The 21,258-nt window shown below is 38.6% G+C and overlaps 2 protein-coding genes across 7 annotated transcripts in view; one reads left to right on the forward strand and one right to left on the reverse strand.

The window, feature by feature from the left end:
• The first annotated feature begins 404 nt into the window (after positions 1-404).
• Dimt1 (DIM1 rRNA methyltransferase and ribosome maturation factor) lies at positions 405-15,995 on the forward strand. Of its 3 annotated transcripts, none has more exons than XM_042690700.1 (12): positions 405-595; positions 862-935; positions 4,450-4,536; positions 6,751-6,812; positions 6,894-6,987; positions 7,068-7,117; positions 8,984-9,107; positions 9,243-9,335; positions 10,761-10,825; positions 11,911-11,974; positions 13,953-14,059; positions 15,571-15,995. In XM_042690700.1, exons 1-12 carry the CDS (start codon positions 517-519, stop codon positions 15,611-15,613), a joined length of 942 nt encoding a protein of 313 aa, XP_042546634.1. In that variant the 5' UTR covers positions 405-516; the 3' UTR covers positions 15,614-15,995. The 3 variants fall into 3 exon arrangements, with proteins under 3 accessions (XP_042546634.1, XP_042546635.1, XP_042546636.1); XM_042690701.1 differs by having other exon boundaries at positions 7,092-7,117; XM_042690702.1 differs by lacking the exons at positions 405-595; positions 862-935; positions 4,450-4,536; positions 6,751-6,812; positions 6,894-6,987 and having other exon boundaries at positions 7,104-7,176.
• A 1,908-nt stretch (positions 15,996-17,903) lies between these two features.
• Kif2a (kinesin family member 2A) overlaps positions 17,904-21,258 on the reverse strand; it is a 60,427-nt gene continuing 57,072 nt past the window's right edge. For all 4 annotated transcript variants that reach the window (XM_042690699.1, XM_042690698.1, XM_042690696.1 and 1 more), the window contains 3 exons: positions 20,882-20,983; positions 19,787-19,922; positions 17,904-18,797 (listed from right to left, as the gene is read on the reverse strand). In XM_042690699.1, the coding sequence (XP_042546633.1) occupies positions 18,712-18,797; positions 19,787-19,922; positions 20,882-20,983 (324 nt within the window). In that variant the 3' untranslated portion in view covers positions 17,904-18,711. The remainder of the gene's footprint in view (positions 18,798-19,786; positions 19,923-20,881; positions 20,984-21,258) is intronic.

Consider the following 21,258-nt stretch of genomic DNA (forward strand, 5'->3'; position numbering starts at 1 on the left):
TTCAAAAACAGCCCGGGTAGGAAAGTCTGTGAGACTCTTATCTACAGTTAACCGTAAGTGGCCCTGTGGCTCAAGTGGTAGAGCGCTAACCTTGAGCTAAAGAGCTGAGGGACAGCGCCTAGAACCCAAGAGTTCAAGCCACACGACCGACAAAAAAAAAAGATTTCATATGTCCTTGCAAATATAACTCATACCTGACCTGATTAAAAAAACAAAATTTGAAACAACATGGATGTCTTCTGTAAGGACTGATCATATACATTACTATATAGTCATACAATACATACACAATAGTAGTTAATTAGCTGGAAACTACAATTCCCGGCGGTCATCGGGCTCCAACGTGGGCGGTGCCCAGAGCGTGAGTGGGCGGGGACTGGCCTCGCCTCTGCCCCTAGCAGCGCTGGGCGGCGTTGGCCTTGCGGGGTTCTAGTTTCCACGTGGTGCGGTGAGGGCGGCTAGGCCCACCTCGGTGCCCTTAGACACCCTGGCCCTCGGGGCCCGCTTCCCGCCGAGATGCCGAAGGTGAAGTCGGGTGCGAGCGGCCGTCGTCGTGCACGGCAGGAGCAGCGCGGAGAGCTGAAGCGGGCCGGAGGTATGGCCGGCCGGGGATGGGGAGGTGGGGGAGTGAGCTGGAGTTCGTCCGGGCTTCCGGGGCCCTGAGCCGGGACGCTTTCTGACCCAGGAGGCGCGGCTGGAGGGGTGCGCTTGTATCTGCTCGTTGGCCCCGGCCTGGAGCAGGACGTCTGATGGCCTGATCGGCGCCGAAACCGGCCCCCTTCCCATCCTGCTTCTCCTCCCGGACGGCCTTGGTATTTCATTGGTAGCTGGGAAGTCAAGCAGTTTCGTGTTTTCTTCCAGGACTCCTGTTCAACACGGGGATTGGACAGCACATTTTGAAAAATCCTCTGATTGTTAACAGCATTATCGATAAGGTGGGTGTGGGAGAAGACAGGGGAGAAGCTGTTGGCTTACTACTTGTATCCATTTTTCGACAGTTGTATAGCCGAATTCTACAAGTTAATCTTACTCTTAAAGAATACTTCATCCACCAGGCAGCAGCCTTCACAAGCAAGGGATCTTCGCCACTGATTGTGTCCCTCAGCCTCAGGTGACCCAGAGTTAGTTTGCGGTCTTGGTGTGCTGGTCAGTGGCAGAGAGGGGAGACCACGCTTTTGGGCCCCAAAGTGAGTGACCAACCTGTAAATGAGCGTCCTGAGAAGACAGCTAAATCAAAGTCAGTAAATCACACAATGTGCTAGCTTGGGAAGCTCCCTCAAATTTCAGCCTACCTGTCACCTCCTCAGAGGAGATACCCCCATCTGAAGTATTAACCTACGGTCTCCTACCTTAAGTGTCCAACATTAATCATAAATATTTCGTGTGTGTGTGTGTGTGTGTGTGTGTGTGTGTGCGCGCGTGCGTGCGTGCGTGTGCGTGTGCGTGCGTGTGTGCGTGCGTGCGTGTGTGTGGGCGTGCCCGTGCGTGATCCTCCCGTGCTGTCACCCTGAAACATAGGATCATAAGAGCAGGTCTTGCTTGCATTGTGTATCTTGTTTAATGGAATATACTGAGAGGCTATGGCAGTTTTTATCACCTCAGATGTGCTTAACAAATACTTATTTAGTTTTTAGTTTGGGTGTAGTAGTAAACACTTGTAATCCCAGGCATAAGATTGCCAGTTTGAGGCCATCCTGGGCTACATAGTAAATCTGAGCCATAATAATGAGTGCTCTGAAAATAGTTATGGAGTGAGATAACAGTTGCCTACAGTATATTATATGCTTCATTCTGTAGACCTAGATTTCCTGTGACTCAAAAATCCTGTGTCTTTCTCTGTATTGTCCTCTGTCCGGACTTTTTTACTTGTTCAGTCCCAGATTATTGTTCTTCCAATCACTTTCTAAAGTACCATGTTGGTGTTATTTTTCATTTATTCCAGAATAAATAAATAAATAAAATAAAATAAAAACTAATGTGTGCCTAAACCACACATTAGTTGGTTCCTCAGGAAAACATATAAATTATTTCAAGTATTTCTCCTATATAGATTATTCATAACTCTTTTATTATGGATGATTGAGTGCTAGGATATAAAGCAAAGTTCATTTCCAATATACTGTCTTGTGGGTATCATTGTTGCAATGGGTCATCCTGTGTCCTTGTTTCAGCGTTTTGTTATTCCCCTTCTCCTCCCCAAATTAGATAAGATGCAGGGTACCAAAATCAAGTACAGTGACAATAGGGGATATATCATAGGGGAAAGAACATAGAAAGGAAACAAAAAAATCACATAGTACATTAAAAAAAACAACAACATAAAAAGACCTCTGTGTCCATATCTTGGAGTTTGTTTTACTTGGCATTAACTTATATGGTCACATGTACATAGCTTTTGAGCTTTTCTGCTCATCTGATGAAATTATCCTAGATGTATACTAATTATTACAAATGAGGGAAACCATGAGACCTTTATTTCTTTGGGTCTGGCTTACTTCACTTAATACAATTTTTTCCAAGTCTCCACTTCCTAACAAATGGGGCAGTGTCATTCTTTCTGGTGGAAGCATAGAATTCCAGAGAGAGTGTGTGTGTGTGTGTGTGTGTGTGTGTGTGTGTGTGTGTGTGTGTGTGTGTGTGTGTGTGTGTGTGTGTGTGTAAGCATAGAAGCATAGAATTCCAGAGTGTGTGTGTGTGTTTGTGTGTGTGTGTGTGTGTGTGTGTGTAAGCATAGAATTCCAGAGTGTGTGTGTGTGTGTGTGTGTGTAAGCATAGAATTCCTGTGTGTGTGTGTACCACATTTTCTTGATCCATTCATCTACTGAGGGGCATCTATTCCAGTGTGTGTGTGTGTGTGTGTGTGTACCACATTTTCTTGATCCGTTCATCTACTGAGGGGCATCTGGGTTGGTTCCATATCTTAGCTATGGTAAATAATGCTGGGATAAACATAGTTGTACTGGTAGCTTTAGTATGGCCTTGCTTGTGATTGTTTGGGTAAATGCCCAAAAGTGGGTTTGGGTCATAGGGGGAGCTCTGTGTAGTCGTTTGAAGAACCTCCATACTTCTTTCCAGAGTGGTTGAACAAGTTAACATTCCCACCAATAATACAGTAGGGTTCCCTTTTGGCCATATCTCCTCCAGCATCTGTTGTTATTAGAGTTCTTGATTATAGCCATTCTAACTGGGTGATGTGGAATCTCAATGTTGTTTTGATTTCCATTTCTTTTATGGCTTATGGCTAGGGAGGTTGAGCATTTCTTCATGTGTCTATTGGCCATCCTTGTTTCCTCTTCAGAAAAGTCTCTAAATCTTTCGCCCACCTATTAATCGGGCGGTTGTGTCTTTGAGAATTTTTTTTTTTTGGAGGATTTAAAATTTTGAATTCTTAGTATATTTTAGTTATGAGGTCTTTGTCATTGTATAGCTAATGAAGATCTTCCATAGGCTTTCTATTCATCTTATGAGCTATTTCCTTTGCAATGCAGAAACTCTGCAGTTTCATGCAGTCCAATTTGTTCAACCTTTCTTTGGTTTGTTGTGTTTCTGAGTCTTTATTAAGAAAATTGTGGCCTGTGCCAAGGAGCCCTAGAGTTTCTCCTATTCCTTCCTGTAATGTTTTTAGGGTATTTGCTTTTACTTTGAGGTCTTTGATCCATTTGGAATTGATTCTGGTGTAGAGTTACTAATTACTTTTAAGATAAGGAAAGTAATGTTCTGGAGCTTTACACAGTACAAAGAATCTTATGTAGTTACAGTATTGACAGCTGCATGTTTACATGCTCCCAGTTTGGGGTTCAGTTTCTTGTCATCTTCATTTCTGAAACTACATAGTTTGAGAAATCTTGGTCTAGTATAGTAAGAAGATTTTCAGGCAAATACATCATATGCAGTCCTCTCTCATTTCAACTGTTGATAGGAACAGAATTTGTAACTTAATAGCTATTGAATAATTTCCAAGGTAGAAAGCAGGAAGCCAGTCATCATAGCAGAAACATTTATATGTGCTTTTTGTGTGTGTGTGTGTGTGGATCCTGGGATTTGAACTCAGAGCCTGTCCACTGTCCCTGAGCCTCTTTGTGCTTAAGGCTAATAGTCTTCCACTTGAACCACAGCACCACTTCTAGCTATTTCTGAGTAGTTTATTGGAGATTAGAGTCTCATCGATTTAACTGCCCAGGCTGACTTTGAACCAGGTTTCTCAGATCTCAGTCTCCTGAGTAGCTTGGATTACAGGTATAAGCCAGTGCCTAGGAAAATCTCTCTTTTTAAAAAAAAAAAAAAAAAAATCCTATGTTGGCCTTTAACTAGAGATCCTCTGCCTCTATCTTCTTAGTTCTGATATAGTGAGGTCTCTTAAATAAGCATTGATGATCAAAGATGTTTAGGTGTAAACTATGTTCAGATGCACCAAGCACTCACTCAGAGAGGATTGTGCTTTGCTTTTAGGCTGCTCTAAGACCAACAGACGTGGTGCTGGAAGTTGGGCCTGGAACTGGCAACATGACCGTAAAGTTATTAGAAAAGGCAAAAAAGGTAAAAAGAAGATTTCATGTTTAGGTGTCAGAATTGACTATAAAGAAGCTCAATTGGTCCAAATACAAATCTGTTTAAATTCATTGCTATTAGTAAATAATTCTTGATGTCTTAATAGAATTTTGATCTTTGAAAATAGGAGATATATTAGGAGAACAAACTGCACTGGATATATTAACAGGGAGTATAATGTAGGAATTGGTCACAGACTTGTTCGAGGAAAGAACAATATGGGGGCACCAAGATAACCCAAAATGAATTGCAAAGAACAGCTAATTACTTCTAGGCCTAGAGGAACAAAAAAAGAAGTTTAACTTACTGTAAACCAGAACTTTTTTGTTTTAATTTTGAAGGGTGCCTGGGTTTAGACTGAATATTGTATTGGTTAGACAAGCACCCATTTAAATCTCCACAAGTCTTTTTTGCTTCCAATGTTTTTTTCCCCTGGTCCTGTGTCATGAACTTAGGGCCTGGGCACAGTCCTTAAGCTTCTCTTGCTCAAGTGCTCTACCACTTGAGTCACAATTCTACTTGTGGCTTTTTGGTAATTTATTAGAGTCTCAGACTCTCCTGTCTGGGCTGGCTTCGAACTGTAATCCTCATATCTCAGCCTCCTGAGTAGCTAGGATTACAGGCATGAGCCACCAGCACCCAACTGCTTCCATTTTTTTTTTTCCAGTTGTGCTTTTTGCTTGGGGCTTGCCTCAGGTTTCCATCCCACATATGCCTCCTGCATAGCTAGGATTACATGGAACTGTTGCTTTGTACTTGGTGGAAGCAGATAACATTTTATTTTTTTGTCGGTTTTGGGGCATGAATTCTGGGCCTGGGCACTGTCCCCTCAGCTCTTCAGCTCAAGGCTAGGGCTCTACCACTTGAGCTACAGCGCTACTTCCGGCTTTTTCTGCTTATGTGGTCCTGCGGAATTGAACCCAGGGCCTCATGCATGCAAGGCAAGCACTCTACCACTGAGCCACTTTCCCAGCCCAGCAGATAACATTTTAAAGAGCTTGTTTGAAGACTGTTAAATGAAAATAATATTTAGAGTTTTGTGGGAATGGAGTTCAAGGAAATCAGTAAGGATTAGAGAAATGTTAAGGACTAGCCACAGGAAGCAAGTACTCTCTGAAATCTTAGGAGAAAGAGGAGAGAACTTTGTTGCCAGAACCCAGGGGAAATGGAGTTATTGAGGAGGAGCCATTCATAATAGAGTGTATTTACCACCAAAACTTCTACAAGGCATGGTCAGTCATTAGGAAATAAATGCCTGGCCTTTCCATTATAGATACTTAATAATGCTGGTGTCTCGCCCTGTCCCTACAGTGGTGCTGGGGCTTGGACTTAGGGCCCTCCATGTATTATGCAAATCCTTTATCATTGAACCACACCCTCCAACCACTTACTGATGCTTTTTTTCCCCAAAAGCGAAAGAGTAAGGAAGCTGTACTACTTTACCTTCAAGGCTCAGAAAAGATAAGAGAATGGATCTGGGAGCCAACTAGAATAAGCAGCCTATGGCTCTATCCTGTAGACAGTGACTGACTGGAAATCTGAAGCCTCCACTTATACCGCAATGAGATTGTAATGTCAGCCTTGTCCAGTGTCCACTGACATTTACTTGATTTGTCTGTACCTTGCGTACTGGAGCTCAGTATCAGAAAAGTGATACTTCATCCTAGGAGTAGTTGCCTGTGCGTCCCTGTCTTAAGAACATTGACTATGATAGATCTTGTTTACTTTCACATGTTCAGTTATGTAGCCTGAGGAGAGAAGAACTATCCTGTTAACTATTTATTTGCGTAGAATTCTCAATAATCTTGTTTGCTTTCTGAGTAGTACAAAATACAAACTGGAGAGATAAGTGAGGGTAGAATTGGAAAAGTATGAGTTACTATTTGCATAATAAGAAAAGATTTAGCCCGTGCTCGTGCTGGTGGCTCACGCCTGTAATCCTAGCTACTCAGGAGGCTGAGATCTGAGAATTGCAGTTCAAAGCCAGCCCAGGCAGGGGAGACCGTGAGACTCCTATCTCCAATAAACCACCAGAAAACTGGAAGTGGCGCTGTAGCTCAAGTGGTAGAGTGCTCGCCTTGAGCTGAAGAGCTGAGGGACAGCGCCCAGGCCCAGAGTTCAAGCCCCACGACCGACAAAAAAAAAAAAAAAAGAAAAGATTTATACTCGATAAATAAAAAAACTTTTTTGCTATTTGTTTAGGTAGTTGCCTGTGAACTTGACCCAAGACTAGTAGCTGAACTTCACAAAAGAGTTCAGGGCACGTAAGTATAGGTAATGAAATTAAAGTACATGTTAGTATGATATTTAGTACATTGTAACTAAATATCTTTTCTTACCTTCAGACCTTTGGCTAGCAAACTTCAAGTGCTGGTGGGTGATGTGCTGAAATCTGATTTGCCATTCTTTGATGCATGTGTTGCAAATTTGCCTTATCAGGTATGTTCTCAGCCTGTCAGAAACAACTTAAGTTTATCTCTCAGTGCCCGTCCTCAAAGTAACTAGTGGTTCTCTTACAGATTTCTTCTCCTTTTGTCTTCAAGTTGTTGCTGCACCGACCATTCTTCAGGTTCGTGACAGAAGACCAGAGTGACTGCCAAATGGTAGAAAATTGACAATTTAGGCCCGGTGAATAACCAAAAATAAAGTCATTTGAAATACTGCTAGAAAATTTTATACAAAAATATTGATTTGTATGGAAGTCTCTACAGATTTACAGAGGTGTGTGTGTGCCCATGTGCGCATGCACATGTGCATGCATGCATGCATGCGATGTACTTACATACCTTTCCATACTTGCTAGTTCTCTGCCACTTATTAGCCTAGAACAGGCTTTTTATCCTATGTCTAGATAATTGCAGCTGGTCTCTAGTATGGAATACTAGTATACTAATATAGTATACTAGTAACTCAAACTTCAAGTCAAATATCCCCTTAGTGGTTATAAAATAAATTAAGGGCATCATGACCATTTTTTTCTTCTTTTTTCTAAAGTTACTAGAATAGGCTATGGAGGGCATTGCATGGTCTAGGTGACTGTATCTCATGGTTTTGTTTGAGGTATGTAAACATATTTATGACTTTTTTGCATTGTCCATACATTTTTTTGTCACACTGGAAGTTTGAACTAAGGACTTTGAGTATACCCTATTTGCTTGCTTGGTGCTTTACCACTTGGGCCTAGTGTCCAGTCATGCTTTTTGCCAGTTATGTTAAAGATGGAGTCTAGGAGACTTTTCTGTCTGAGCTATCTTTGAATAATGCTTCTCCAGATCTCTGCCTAAGTAGCTAGGATGATAGACCTGAGGCACCAACTTAAAAACTATTTTTTTCTACCAGTACTGGGGCTTGAATTCAGTGCCTCCACCCTCACTTAGCTATTTTGCTCAAAGCCTTTTCCGCTTGAGACACACTTTGACTTTTTGCTGGGTAATTGGAGATAGTTGCATGGACTTACCCAGCCTGGGCTGGCTCAAACCACAATCTCCAGATCTCAGCGTGTGACATTTCTTAATGTGACTCATTGTCAACAAGTGGTAGATTAAAATGCAGCAGTAGTACTCACTAGACACGGCTTTGAAAATGAACTTGTGGGTGAAGATGAGAGGGAAAAACTGAGAGGGCAAGGGAAGGAGTAACATTGGGTAACATTGTCAAAAAGAGAAACATACCCTTTACCTGACTTATATAACTTTATCCCCTTTGAACATCACCTATATAATAGCAATTTTAAAACATTTTAATTGTAAGTTAGTGTAGTGGGCTCATACTTGTAATCCCAGCCACATAGGAGACAGATCAGGAAGATCCGTTCGTGAGATGCCAAAGAGAATTGTTGCCTTTGACTGCAGTCTGAGTTCAGTTCCAGGCATAAATATTAGATCCTTTGTAAAAGTAATTGAAACAAAAAAAGATTGCGGGTGTGGCTTCAGGGGTACAGTGCCTGCCTAGCAAGCATGGGGTCCTTAGTTTAAACTTCAGTACTGAAAAAAAAAAAGTTAACGGAAGTACAATTTTAAAAGATGCACTTGTCTTGTAGACTCAAACATTCTCCACATTGCTTGCTGAAGAACAAATTCACATTGTTTAAACTGTTAAGCCATGGGCACCCAGAACGTCACCTGTCCTTCCAGCCTTACTTTTTTGCTACTCCACAGGTATAATTCTGCTACAGACTCAACTTTCTAGTTTTTGCAGAAGTGTTAATGGCCTAGGGTAGCTCTGAAGTACTCATCAGTGAGAACACACCATATTCCTCAGGGCTGACAGATGCAGCTATTATAAAACAAAAGCAGCCATCTGATTTTGTGGTAGTACAATAAAGCAAAGCCTAAACTAGTTAACATTCACCACTATTTCCCTCACATTATAATGATATATAGTAAAAATACACTTTAAATGACTATTTTCTTATTCCTTCCTGCTTGCTTTCCAGATGTGCCATACTTATGTTTCAAAGAGAATTTGCTCTCAGACTGGTTGCTAAACCTGGAGATAAGTTATACTGCAGACTCTCAATTAATACACAGCTGTTAGCCCGTGTAGACCATTTAATGAAAGTAAGTGATTTTTATTATTGAAATAATGTAGCTTAAGTCATCCTTAAGCAACTAGCTTTGCATTCTGTGAGGCAAGTATCTTTGATGACTATTTAAAGTTGCCTTTGGAAGGATAAGACATTTTTTGATTAACAGGTTGGGAAGAATAACTTCAGACCACCACCTAAGGTGGAATCCAGTGTTGTGAGGATAGAACCTAAGAATCCACCACCACCCATCAATTTTCAGGTGAGGATAAAATTCTAGGTCCTTTAATAATAAAGGGAAGAAAAGGCCACCTAGTGATGTGTCTTCAGCAACAGCCATTTCCTACAAAACGTAAATTGTGAAAATATATCCTTGTGATGGAATAGAGGGAACAGTTTGTTGGAAGATAGGTAAGAAGGCCATAAATACAAAGAAAGTGTAAAAGGCAAAGCAAAACAGTTAAAATGCAGTTGCTTTTTGTTTTGTAGCTACAAAAGCTTGTTTATATGAATAAAACTTAGAACACAAGGTAAAATGCAATGCAAGATGCCTGTTTTGAGTAATATTATAGTACCTTTGTTTTTTTGTCATCCTTGTGATGAACCATAAGTCCTTCAAGTTCCACTGAGCTATACCTCCAGCCTGTGAGGGATGTTTTTTTGTTTGTTTTTGTTTTTTTGTTTTTTGGTGGGGAACACGGTGTGTGCACACGCACACACATGCATGGATATGTGCCAATATAGTGCTTGAACTTAGCCTGAGTGTGTGGGAATACTTTATGTATAGGCTGGTCCTGGGGCTTGAACTCATGGCCTGGGTGCTGCCCCTGAACTTTTTTGCTCAAAGCTAGCACTCTTATCACTTAAGCCATACTCCTTCTAGGGTTTTTTTTGATACTTAATTGGAGATAGTCTCAAGGACTTTATTGCCTAGCCTGTGTTTGAACCACATTCCTCAGCTCTCATCCCTTTCAGTAGTTAGGATGGCAGGAATACTTTGAAATACCACTTTTTGTTTTTGTGAAACAAAATCTTTTAAGAAATCAAGACCACTTGCAGTCTTGATGTAAAACCATGATAGTCCTGTTATTATGGAAACTGTGAGATGAATGGAAGATGGTTTGTGAATTCTCACAAAGTCAGTCATGCTCACAAACTGTATCCTAATCTTGCCTCCTTTACATCTTACTTTTGAAAGTGATACTTAAATGTCATAACCTTAGTTTGTTCTTACATTTTACAGTTTTAGTTTTTTCAAATTTTTAAAAAGGCAAAAAATATAAGGAGGTGCATAAACGTACAGAAATCCAATATACGTCTTATTTTTGCATATGTGCGAGTTAGATCAAGGATTAGGCCATTTTCATTACTCCAAATATTTTCCTCAGTTTTTATATATTAAAAGATAGTACCTTGGGCTAGGAAGGTGGCTCAGTGGTAGAGTGCTTCCCTTGCATGCATGAGGCCCTGGGTTCGATTCCTCAGCACCACATAAGCAGGAAAAAAAAAGCCGGAAGTGGCGCTGTGGCTCAAGTGGTAGAGCGCTAGCCTTGAGCTGAAGAGCTGAGGGATAGCGACCAGGCTCAGAGTTCAGGCCCATGACTGGACCCAAAAAAAAAAAAAAGATAGTACTTTGCAGGCATAAGTAAAATTGGTATTTTCAAGAACATATCCACTTGTATTTCAGGAATGGGATGGCCTAGTAAGGATCACCTTCGTTAGGAAAAACAAGACACTGTCTGCTGCATTTAAGTAAGTATTCTAACTTCTTTCTTTTCTGTGTAATTATCTTTATACAAAAGGATTTCAGTTGAACATATCAGTTTGTAAGTATAGTGTACCTTGTCCCATGTCAGTCATTCTCTTCCCAGCTCCCCCAACCTCACCCATTTCTGAGTGTACTAATTTCTAATGTATAAAGGGTCAGCATCTCACATACCATACTATAATTGATACTTTTCCTGAAAAGTATCAATGTTCCCCTAAAGCATATTCCTTTCCAGAGAAATTTTACTTGCTAAATTTGTACTTTGAAGGGCCAAAGAATTTAATTTAGAAAGGTCCTAGACTCAGGAGTCTGATCATGGTTGTTTTTGTAAATCAGGATTAAGCCCCAATGTCCTACGACACATATCTCTGATCATAAATGCTTCTCAAACTTGTGAAGGATTTGTGCCCTTATATTAACTTGGAAATGTGGAAAAACGTATCTTTGATAATAAACTCCTTTCAAACTTGTGAAGGATTTGTGTCCTTTTATTAACTTGGAAATGTGGAAAAACATCTCTGATAAACTCCTTTCAAACTTGTGAAGGATTTGTGCCCGTTTATTAACTTGGAAATGTAACACTACTTGAAATCCACAGGTAAAAAGAAGCAAGATGTACAAGTATTGAAGTTTTGTCTTCTTGTTTTAAATAAATGGAATGTTTTGTGAAGAGCCTAACACCACCATTACAGCTTCTCTTTAGAATTTACAAAGGCAGGCTAGAGGATAGTACTATATGCCTAATATACCCAGCTACTCGGGAATCTGAGGCAGGAAAATCATTGGAGCCATTCATAGACAACATAGTGAGAACCTGTCTTTAAAAAAAAAGAAGCAACAAACAATACAGCATGTGGAATTTGATTAGATCCTGTTCTTTAAGAAAACAATTTAAAAGATGTTTATCAAAACTTTTCTAAGTAGTACTTGTTTTCTAAGTTTAAATATTCAGTGCTTTAGAAAATTCCTTTAATTTCACTAAATGAAACAAGAGTTTTGTTTAAATTGAAACAATGATGTAAAATTATGTCTGATCTGATTTTGGAATACTTTTATCACTTCCTTCTAGATCCAGTGCAGTCCAACAGCTATTGGAAAAAAACTACAGAATTCACTGTTCACTCCATAATATTGTAAGTAGAATTTGTTGTTGTTAGTGGTATTTTTTTAGAATTTCATGTTTCTGACATTGTTACTATCTTAGCAAGAATTACATTTAACCAAGTTGAAATTTCTGCAAAGTTGATATGTAACCTGCTCAACTTAAAATAATAGTGTATGATTTGCTATCTCTAAAATCATGATCTTCCCTTGTTTCTTGCTCGTGTAACAATCACAAGTTTTATTAAGGGTTTACTTTCGTGTAACAGGATTATAAAGTAGGGAGATATGGAAAAAAAGAAATGTTTCCTACTCCCCATGAAGGAAATGGGAGTTACAAAGTTACTGTTTCCTTTATACCTTTATCAGAATAAAGCATGGAGTGAGCCTTATGTCTCCACAATTTCCTTTAAAGAATTAGTATGCCAGTGTTTATGAACACATGCAGATATAGATGGCATCTTTTTTTTTTTTTTGTCGGTCGTGGGGCTTGAACTCTGGGCCTGGGCACTGTCCCTCACCTCTTCAGCTCAAGGCGAGTGCTCTACCGCTTGAGCCACTTCGTTTTCTAGTGATTTATTGGAGATACCGTGATCCTCAGATCTCAGCCTCCTGAGTAGCTAGGATTACAGGCATGAGCCACCAGCACCAGCTAGATGGCATTTTTTAATGTTTTAGCTCCTTCAGTTTACAAAAGCAAAGAAAAAGTCCTTTGTATTTTTTTATGGCTCACATCTAGTATGATTTAACATATTACCTCTATTCTTTCTATAATCAGCCAAAATCATTAAATATTGGCCTAAGCAGAAAAATTACTAAACTTAAGAAAAATCTTTGGGCACTGGTGGCTCATCCCTATAATTCATTCCTGTAATCTTTCTCAGGAAGCTGAGATATGGGGGTCTTGGTTCAAAACCAGCCAGAGAAGGAATGTCTGTGAGACCATTATCTCCAGTAACTGCCCGGGGGAGAGGGGGAGGGAGGCCAAAGTGGAGCAGTGGCTCAAGTAGAGCTTGAGTAAACAAGCTTGAAAGAGTAGCCTTGAGTAAAAACCAAGTCCAAGCTCAACCCCTAGGACTGGCAAAAAAGAAAAACGAGCAGGGCATCAGGGGCTCACACCTGTACTACTACTTGGGCTGAGATCTGAGGGTCATGGTTCGAAACCAGCTGAGGCAGTAAAATCCATGAGACTCATAGCCTATAAATTCCTCAAAGCCGGAAGTGGCGTTGTGCAAAAGAAGCTCAGAGACAATGCCCAGGCCCAGATGGTTCAAGCCCCTGGTCTAGCAAAAAAGAATCTTTGGGATGATCATCTATCTCAGCATAAACAAAGTGAGTCTTTAAAATCTGAAGGGAAGTAGGGAGTATCAGATGAAACAAGATGAAAATGAATCATTGAGGCTGGCTGTTCATGGGATTTTCTTATAGGATGTTTTTACTTTTGAGTATGTTTCAAACTTCTTACAATTGGAAAAAAATTACATTTTAGGGATGAATTGATTTTTAGAGTATTCTGCTTTAAAAGGCAGAAACCACATTGTGAATTTGAAAACTTTCAAAAACAACTGAAATGTGAAAATATTGTGAAAAATATAAAAATTTACCTGAAGAGAAACTTCTTTGGGGAAAAGACATGAATTGGGACTCTGGTTACATAAGATTGTGGAAGACATGAATCAGCTGTAAAACAATTATTTCTTAAGGTTACATAAAATTGTGGCCAGAAAAAGTGAGTTTTGAAAGGATAACAGGTGCACTTAGTTTACAACTTAATTTTACTTGTGATGTCAAACTATTTCAGAATTTTAAAAATGGAAAAGGGCAATGTATGTGATTACTTAGTCAGGGTACCTCAGCCATTTGAGATCCAAGCCTTATCTAAACTGTTAAGCTTTCTCAGCAATAATTAAGATAGATTAAAAATGACTATACTGAACTAAAAAAATAAAAAGAGCCAAGGTAACTTCATTAAAGATATGTTGTTCATTTATTCTGAATCTTATTTGATAGATAATACCGGAAGATTTCAGCATAGCAGATAAAATACAGCAAATCCTAACCAGCACAGGTTTTAGTGACAAACGGGCCCGTTCCATGGATATAGATGACTTTATCAAGTAAGTACATTTTTGTCTTCCTATTTACATATCTACTGTGATACCTTCAGATAAGAGGTGTAAGGTGCTACTTGAGAGGATTATTGCATAGCACTTCCATGGCATGGAATAATATTTGGTGCAGAAAATGGAGGCTAGTTAGCTGCAGCAGAATGAACATTTTTCTTTAAAGTACAGTAGTAAAGAACAGTCAGAGCCATAGATTGCCTATTAATTTGTGTTCTCATGTGTTTCCTCCCTTTTCTCCCTAACCCCCATTCATTCATATCTTTAAAGTAGCCTCATAAGGTACAGCTTGTACTCTTAACCTGAACCACATTTCTAGTCCTCATTAAATATATCGTAAGCATGAAATTTAATTTGTAATATGCTTGACTATTTTGTGATAGTTTTGTAACCTGAGGGAAGGTATACTTTTTGGGGGTGGGGGAGTACTAGCAATTGAATTTGAGGATTTGTTGTTCTTAAGCAGCTGCACTATTACTGGAGCCATACCTGCAGCCCTTTTTGTTCTGGTTTTCTTACCACAGGCTCTCATTTTTTACCTGGGCTGGCCTAAACAGTAACCTTATTCATACTTCCTGATACAGCTTGTATGTACACCTGCCCATACAAGCCTTTACTGTTAATATTAAGCTTGAAATTTTTTTTCTCTTTAAACTGTATCCTGTTGCAGCCTCAAGAGCTAGGATTACTGGTGTGAGCCACTGGTACCCATGGTACCCAGCATATTCTACAGATCTTGAGAAGGTGTCATCTGTGCAATTTAGACTAAATTTGCTTTCTTTACTAAGCCAAGTACTATGAAAATAGGCTTCAGTTATTACTGGAATGTTACCTTTTTTTTTTTTCTTGATCAGTCCTGGGGCTTGAACTCTGGGCTTGGGCACTGTCCCTGTGCTCTTCAGCTCAAGGCGAGCACTCTACCACTTGAACCACAGCGCCACTTCGGTTTTCTGAGTGGTTTATTGGAGATAAATCTCACACTTTCCTATCCCGGCTGGCTTTGAACCGTGATCCTCAGATCTCAGCCTCCTGAGTAGCTAGGATTACAGGCATGAGCCACAGGCACCCGGCAACTTGTACCGTTTTTTGCTCATGAAAAAGTTCTTTAGCCAGTTTTAAAGCATCTGTGTTCTAAGAACTTAACACTTCTGGCCCTCCTCCGGTAAAGCAGCCTGAAAATTATTTCAGGTCTAAAGGGAAGTATTTATTCTTACTACATTTCCTCAGAGTAGTTTGGTGACATGTCAGTAGGTATGAGGCCTGACCAAATTAAAGATAATTTCATTCAAGCCCACTGCCTAGGCTATGACAAAGCGGATACCAGCATGACTTCATTTTAGCTAAGATATATCTTATGAATGTATTTGGAAAATAGGATTTCTTTAATTGTGTTAGGTGAGTTCTTGAGTATACTAACATATCTTTATATTAGGATTGACAGCACAAGTCTTTACGTGACACAAATTAGCTTTTCAATACCAACCCCTCTTGGCTTTTTCTTCCAGATTGCTACATGGATTCAATTCAGAAGGTATCCACTTTTCATAGCTACTTGGAAAACTTCTTGATGAAACTACTAAGTACTCCACTGCACTGGGCTTAAGTGCTTTTCATTTAAAATCACTGTTGTATCACTGATTATTCTGCATATTTTAAGGCAGTCAGCTGTATCAAGTTCTTTTGGTTTTGAGTATACTGCACATATCCCAAGCTCAAGAGCCGCAGATACGCACAATCAATGTTTCATACAGTTCATCATATAAAGATATTACCTTCTATTTACTGTTTATATACTATGAGTCCCTCTTATATACTTTGAGTCCCTCTTTAGGCCTTCCACTCATTCCCTTACATTAAAATAGGTTCAAATAACCATATATTCCTGTATCATTTCTTACATGTACAATAAAAATTTTTAATGTTTTTTGTTCTCGTTTTCCCCAGTAGTTTCTTGATTGCTTCCCTCTTCATCTGTCCTGTAAGAGCTCAGACTACCTTGAGGGCTGTGGGAAAGCCCTGCTGCCATCGCGTGACGTGTCACTCATGCTGATTATGATCTCTTACATATAACATGAACAAAACTAAAATGAAGTTGACTAATGACATATGTCCTTTCTTGGGGAAACTCATTTGCTAATTAGAAAAGTTTCAAAGGGTTTTGCAAGACAATTAGGTTTTTCAGCAATTTTTCTCAGCTTGAGTTCTCTGATATTTATAACTTCTGGATAATTAAAATTTCCAGTACAGATGCTTATTTAGTAAGTGTCAACTTTTATTAGCTACTACATTTAAATAAATATACTACTACATGCTGAATGCACTATTTCATTTATATAAGAAAATTAAAATATCTTCATTGGTGGTATCTTCACATAACTTTCTTTATACCTAAAGCTTAATATAGGGATATTTCCAATTACTTTAGCAAAAGTATACAGAGTAAAGTTAAAAAGGAAGATGCTGTTTGCCTAAACTTTTTGCCTTTGAAATCTGGTTTCCAACTCATAGTAAATGCTAATTACTTCTTAACAGACATCAGTTTTCAAAGCTGAGAAAGTACAAAAGAATGTTTTATCCATAGAATTAACTATCTTAAGGGTTTAAGATTCATTTCTACTTTGTAAGGTCATTTTCCTTTCCCCTAAAAATAAGCTTCAGTCTCTTTTCTGGCCTTCAGTTTCCCCCTATATAAAAGCTCAAGGACTATTATTACACTTCCTCTCAAGATTTTTTTCTGGTACAGATTTTTCAAATGACTGGTCTACTGTTCCACCACCATAGTCTTCAGCAGCATGCATATCTAAAACAACACCTTCCAAAGATAGTGCCCGTCAAACACAAAGCTAATCCGTTGTGCTTAAAATGAGCAATTTAACAAGTCCTTTACTACCCTTTGAAGATCTATCTCAAGAATTACCTTTTCATACAGCCTTTACAAGATCAATACAAAGTCCTCCATTCTTCCTTTTGTTTTTGCAATAAACACAAATAGAATATATCTTGACTACAAGAAAACCTGAGTTTCTTCCAAAATAAAGGTGACTGTATTGAAGTAAATTATGTAAACTCAGTCCATAGATTTTATTAATAATCATTATGAAAAATCTACATTTGTTTTAGATTTCATGTTTACAGAGCTTTTCACCATGGTATTAAGAATTCTCACAGCTACTTCTGAGTTCTTGACCAGTGAAGTAGAGAATCTGGCTCATGTGACTCTAATCATAGTTTCCCTTTGGTTTACGAATGAGCTAAGAGTTCCTTAGAGTAAATCAAAACAAGATATCCTTGGGAGACTTTGTCAATAATCAACTCCTGGACTGCATCATGGGAACCAAGGAAAACTCCTAGAGATATATTAAATTTTTAAACACAAATATTTACATGAAGAATGGCCAGTTTTCTTCCTCAGCAATTTGTAAAAATAAGTGCTACCATTTAAAGAGTAGCCTACCAGTATACTGGTAAGAATGCAGTTATTCTCACAAATAATGGTGAAACATCACACATTAGGTACCAGATGGAGTTTGGATGAGACCTGCCTTTCAAGGCAACACCAATTCTTTCTATTCTTTTCCAAGGGAGTTATATACTGCCTATACTTGGTTTAAACTAACTTCTATTACGGACTACTTTCAATGTACATTTAAATGTTCATGCATCAGAAGCCAATTTCCTTTTAACAGCACATTAAATAGGTAAATTTGGGGGTGCTAGTGAACACTTGAACTTAAATAATGGTATTGGTAAAGATCAAATTGCACTATTAGTCATTTTAATATCACACTGGCACACACACTGCATATATATGTATTATCCTAAGATAAAACTCTTCTCAGAATTTCGTTACTTTTTATTATACACCAACTAGTATATATTTTAGTTCTTTACAAAGAAAATGCTAAGAAAATTATGATCACATGTTATATGGTTTTAAAAATCATAATTCCAGATTTCTTTACATATAAGATGGAATGGTTCAGCAGCTATGTCCACTGTCACAGACTTTAGTTCCGTTCAATGATATGGCACATCCTGCAAAATTAACTAGTCACACACAAAAAAAGTCTCAAATACAGTAAAAATGTACACACAATAAAGGTAATTTACAATGACAAATAAGGAATGTAATTTATCTTGGCTGTGTTTAAGAAACTTAGGGTCAATAGCCTTGGTCAAGGCACAGAGCAAGAAGTGAGCACAGCTGTCTCTAGGAATTAGGCAAGGTATGTACAATCACAGATGAGGTATGCATGCACGCAAAGTACTTAAAACTGTTCAGTCTCGGTACGAAATTGAACTGAGTTAATAGGAAATGCTGTGGCTTCCTTCTACTCTCCACCTCTGGATCGTCCACAAACTTACTTCATCAAATAGAAAATAACGTTGGCAAAGATCTCCAAAAGTAAATCACTATATGGGTAAATGAAACAAAATACTTCACTAATCCCAATTCTTGGATGTATCTCCTGGACTAGAAGCATTTTGTAGACAAAAAATGTTTCACAAAATTGAAATGTCATTCAGGTAAAAGACAAGACATTTTCCACAGACACTGGAAATTTCAAACACTCAAATGACCCTTACAGCTGAACCACTGTTACAGCTGCAAGGGTTCTGGGGGTCCTTTAGCAGCAAATTCCAATTTAAAGGGCACGGGGTCTTTTCGGATTTATCTGCTTGCTAGCTTGTTCTTCTTCTTGTAGAGCTGCACGAAAAGATTTCACTTTATCTTGGAGAAAGAAAACAAAACGAAAGTTTTGATTTAGATGCAGTGTAGTATAAAATTATTGATTCTATTCAAAGTTAATATTCTCATTTCCTAACAGTAACGATTGTTTCCTTTGTTCATGTAGAACCTGAGAACTATATACAATGTTCAATTTTTACAATATTCAAGTTTTATTATAAGAGAAGCTGACTTTTCTAGATGTTACCACTGGTTTCTGCTAGATACCTTTTCCAGTGTTTTCTAGGATAGGTAGGAGATTCTTTACACACGTACACACGCACGCACTTGGTCTGAATCAGAACCTCTACACCCCATATATTTGTACTTAAAAAAGAACAATAACAGGTATTTCTTCTCTCAGTATTAAGAAAATCCTATTCCCCATTCTTACACCATCTTTTTTAAGCACGTGCATTTTAAAAGACAGTTTAAAATTCTAGAGCTGATGCTTGCTAATAGTTCTCAAACATATTAATCCAAATTATCTAGACAGTTAAACTTTTAGAGTGATAAATGCAATATGTAGTTAGTAATCTCTTCTAAGTTATGGGTTCTAATTCATGAAATCTAAGAAAATGGAAGTCAAAGCTGAATGCTATAATCAAGAAAAAGAATATTAGAATGTAATTTCTAGATGAAAGAAAATGTGATGAGAGAATGGGAAATTATGTTAGAAATCCTCTTGCAATATAAAAATTTCCCACTAAGGGGCTGGAAAGGTAGCTCAGTGGTAGAGTGCTTGCCTTGCATGCCTGAGGCCCTGGGTTCGATTCCTCAGCACCACATGAGCAAAAAGAAAAAAGCCGGAAGTGGTGCTGTGGCTCAAGTGGTAGAGCGCTAGCCTTGAGCTGAAGAGCTGAGGGACAGCGCCCAGGCCCAGAGTTCAGGCCCCACGACTGGACCCAAAAAAAAAAAAAAAATTTCCCACTAAATACACATCATGGGCAAGCAGATTTGTACCAAGCACATTAAAATGAAAAAAAAATTACCCCGCAGTTCAGTCAAAATATCAATTTTTTGCTCAAGAATAGCTTCAAGTTGCGTAGCATATGAATCCACATCATAGTCTACTTCTTCAGTCATCTCTAGAAGGGCCTTTTCATCCTCTAACCAGCGAATTGATTCCTAAAAATAAAAATTCAATGATCAAGTATGTCTCTGTAAAACATACCATACCAGTTTACCAATTCTGTTAAATGTAATGAAACATACATAAAATATTATCTAAAATATTAATAAGCATAAAACATTTTTACTGATAGCAAAATTGTAAAAAATCTTTCCTTAAGTTCAAACTCAATGAACAAGATGATTCATTTCTCTCTCTCTCTATTTTTTTTTGTCGGTCATGGGCTTGAGCTCTGGGCCTGGGTGCTGTCCCTCAGCTCTTCAGCTCAAGGCTAGCGCTCTACCCCTTGAGCTACACCAACACTTCTGGTTTTCTAGTGGTTTAATGGAGATAGGAGTCTCAAGGTCTTTCCTGCCCGGGCTGGCTTTGAATCGTGATCCTCAGATCTCAGCCTCCTGAGAAGCTAGGATTACAGGAGTGAGCCACCAGCACCTGGCTTCACTTCTCTTTTATTCTACCTTGGGTGACAATTTTATGGAGGGAATTAACCAACACATAAATATTAAACACTGTCACAACCTCAACAGCTGTCTCTAGAATAAGGTAAGAATGGACAAAATAAAATACTGAGCATGATGGGAACTATGGGAGCCTAGAATTTAGAAGCCACCCGGAATTAACATATCCAATGGGGTCTGCTTCAGTTTGAATATGGTTTTGTCACCGTTGAAACTCATTTTGGAATTAATTGGACAACTGACAAAAAAAAAGGGGCAGGGGACAGAAAGTTAGCTGATAGATCTTTTCATATGATGAAAAATGAAGACACTGGTCATACTTTAAGCAAACATCCTATGGGGGGAAAAAACTGCTATCGCATGTTCTACAAATACACTATATATACATAAATGCCAGCAAGTATGTTCTAAGACCTGTGTTACAGTCAGAGATTTATGGAAATTTTAGACCATAGATAGTCAAGAAATATTTTGAGGAAAGGTTATTTCAAACTTACCTGGAACACTGCCCTGTGATCTTCTACAACCTGTTCTTCCATTTCTACCATTTGGGAGACAGCTTCATGGAAAGTAAACAATTGTGGAGAAACTTCTTCTTCCTTAAAATAGAATAAATTTTGACAGCTTATTATTTAAATGTTATAAAAGGATCTTTTTGTTAGTTTTGATTCTGGAGAGTGACCCTGGGGCTGTACATGCTGCAGACATTCTGCCACTGAGCTCTTATAGTAGATTTTTCAGTGACATTTAAGTTATTATTCAAAATAATAAAGTTGGAAAGGTGAAGATTATTAAAATACACAACATGAAAAAGGCACAATGTCTTTCTACAGATCAAAATAATGTAATTCTCAGTTAAGAAAACGTTACTAGA

Source organism: Dipodomys spectabilis, unplaced genomic scaffold (assembly GCF_019054845.1).
Source record: "Dipodomys spectabilis isolate Male_0828 unplaced genomic scaffold, ASM1905484v1 ptg000140l, whole genome shotgun sequence".
Classification (NCBI taxonomy): domain Eukaryota; kingdom Metazoa; phylum Chordata; class Mammalia; order Rodentia; family Heteromyidae; genus Dipodomys; species Dipodomys spectabilis.

Coding starts and splice junctions, on each gene's coding strand:
- Dimt1 (XM_042690700.1), top strand. CDS start 517: ATGCCGAAGGTGAAGTCGGGTGCGAGCGGCCGTCGTCGTGCACGGCAG. Junction 596..861: donor AGAGCTGAAGCGGGCCGGAG/GTATGGCCGGCC, acceptor GTTTTCTTCCAG/GACTCCTGTTCAACACGGGG. Junction 6,988..7,067: donor TTGCAAATTTGCCTTATCAG/GTATGTTCTCAG, acceptor GTTCTCTTACAG/ATTTCTTCTCCTTTTGTCTT.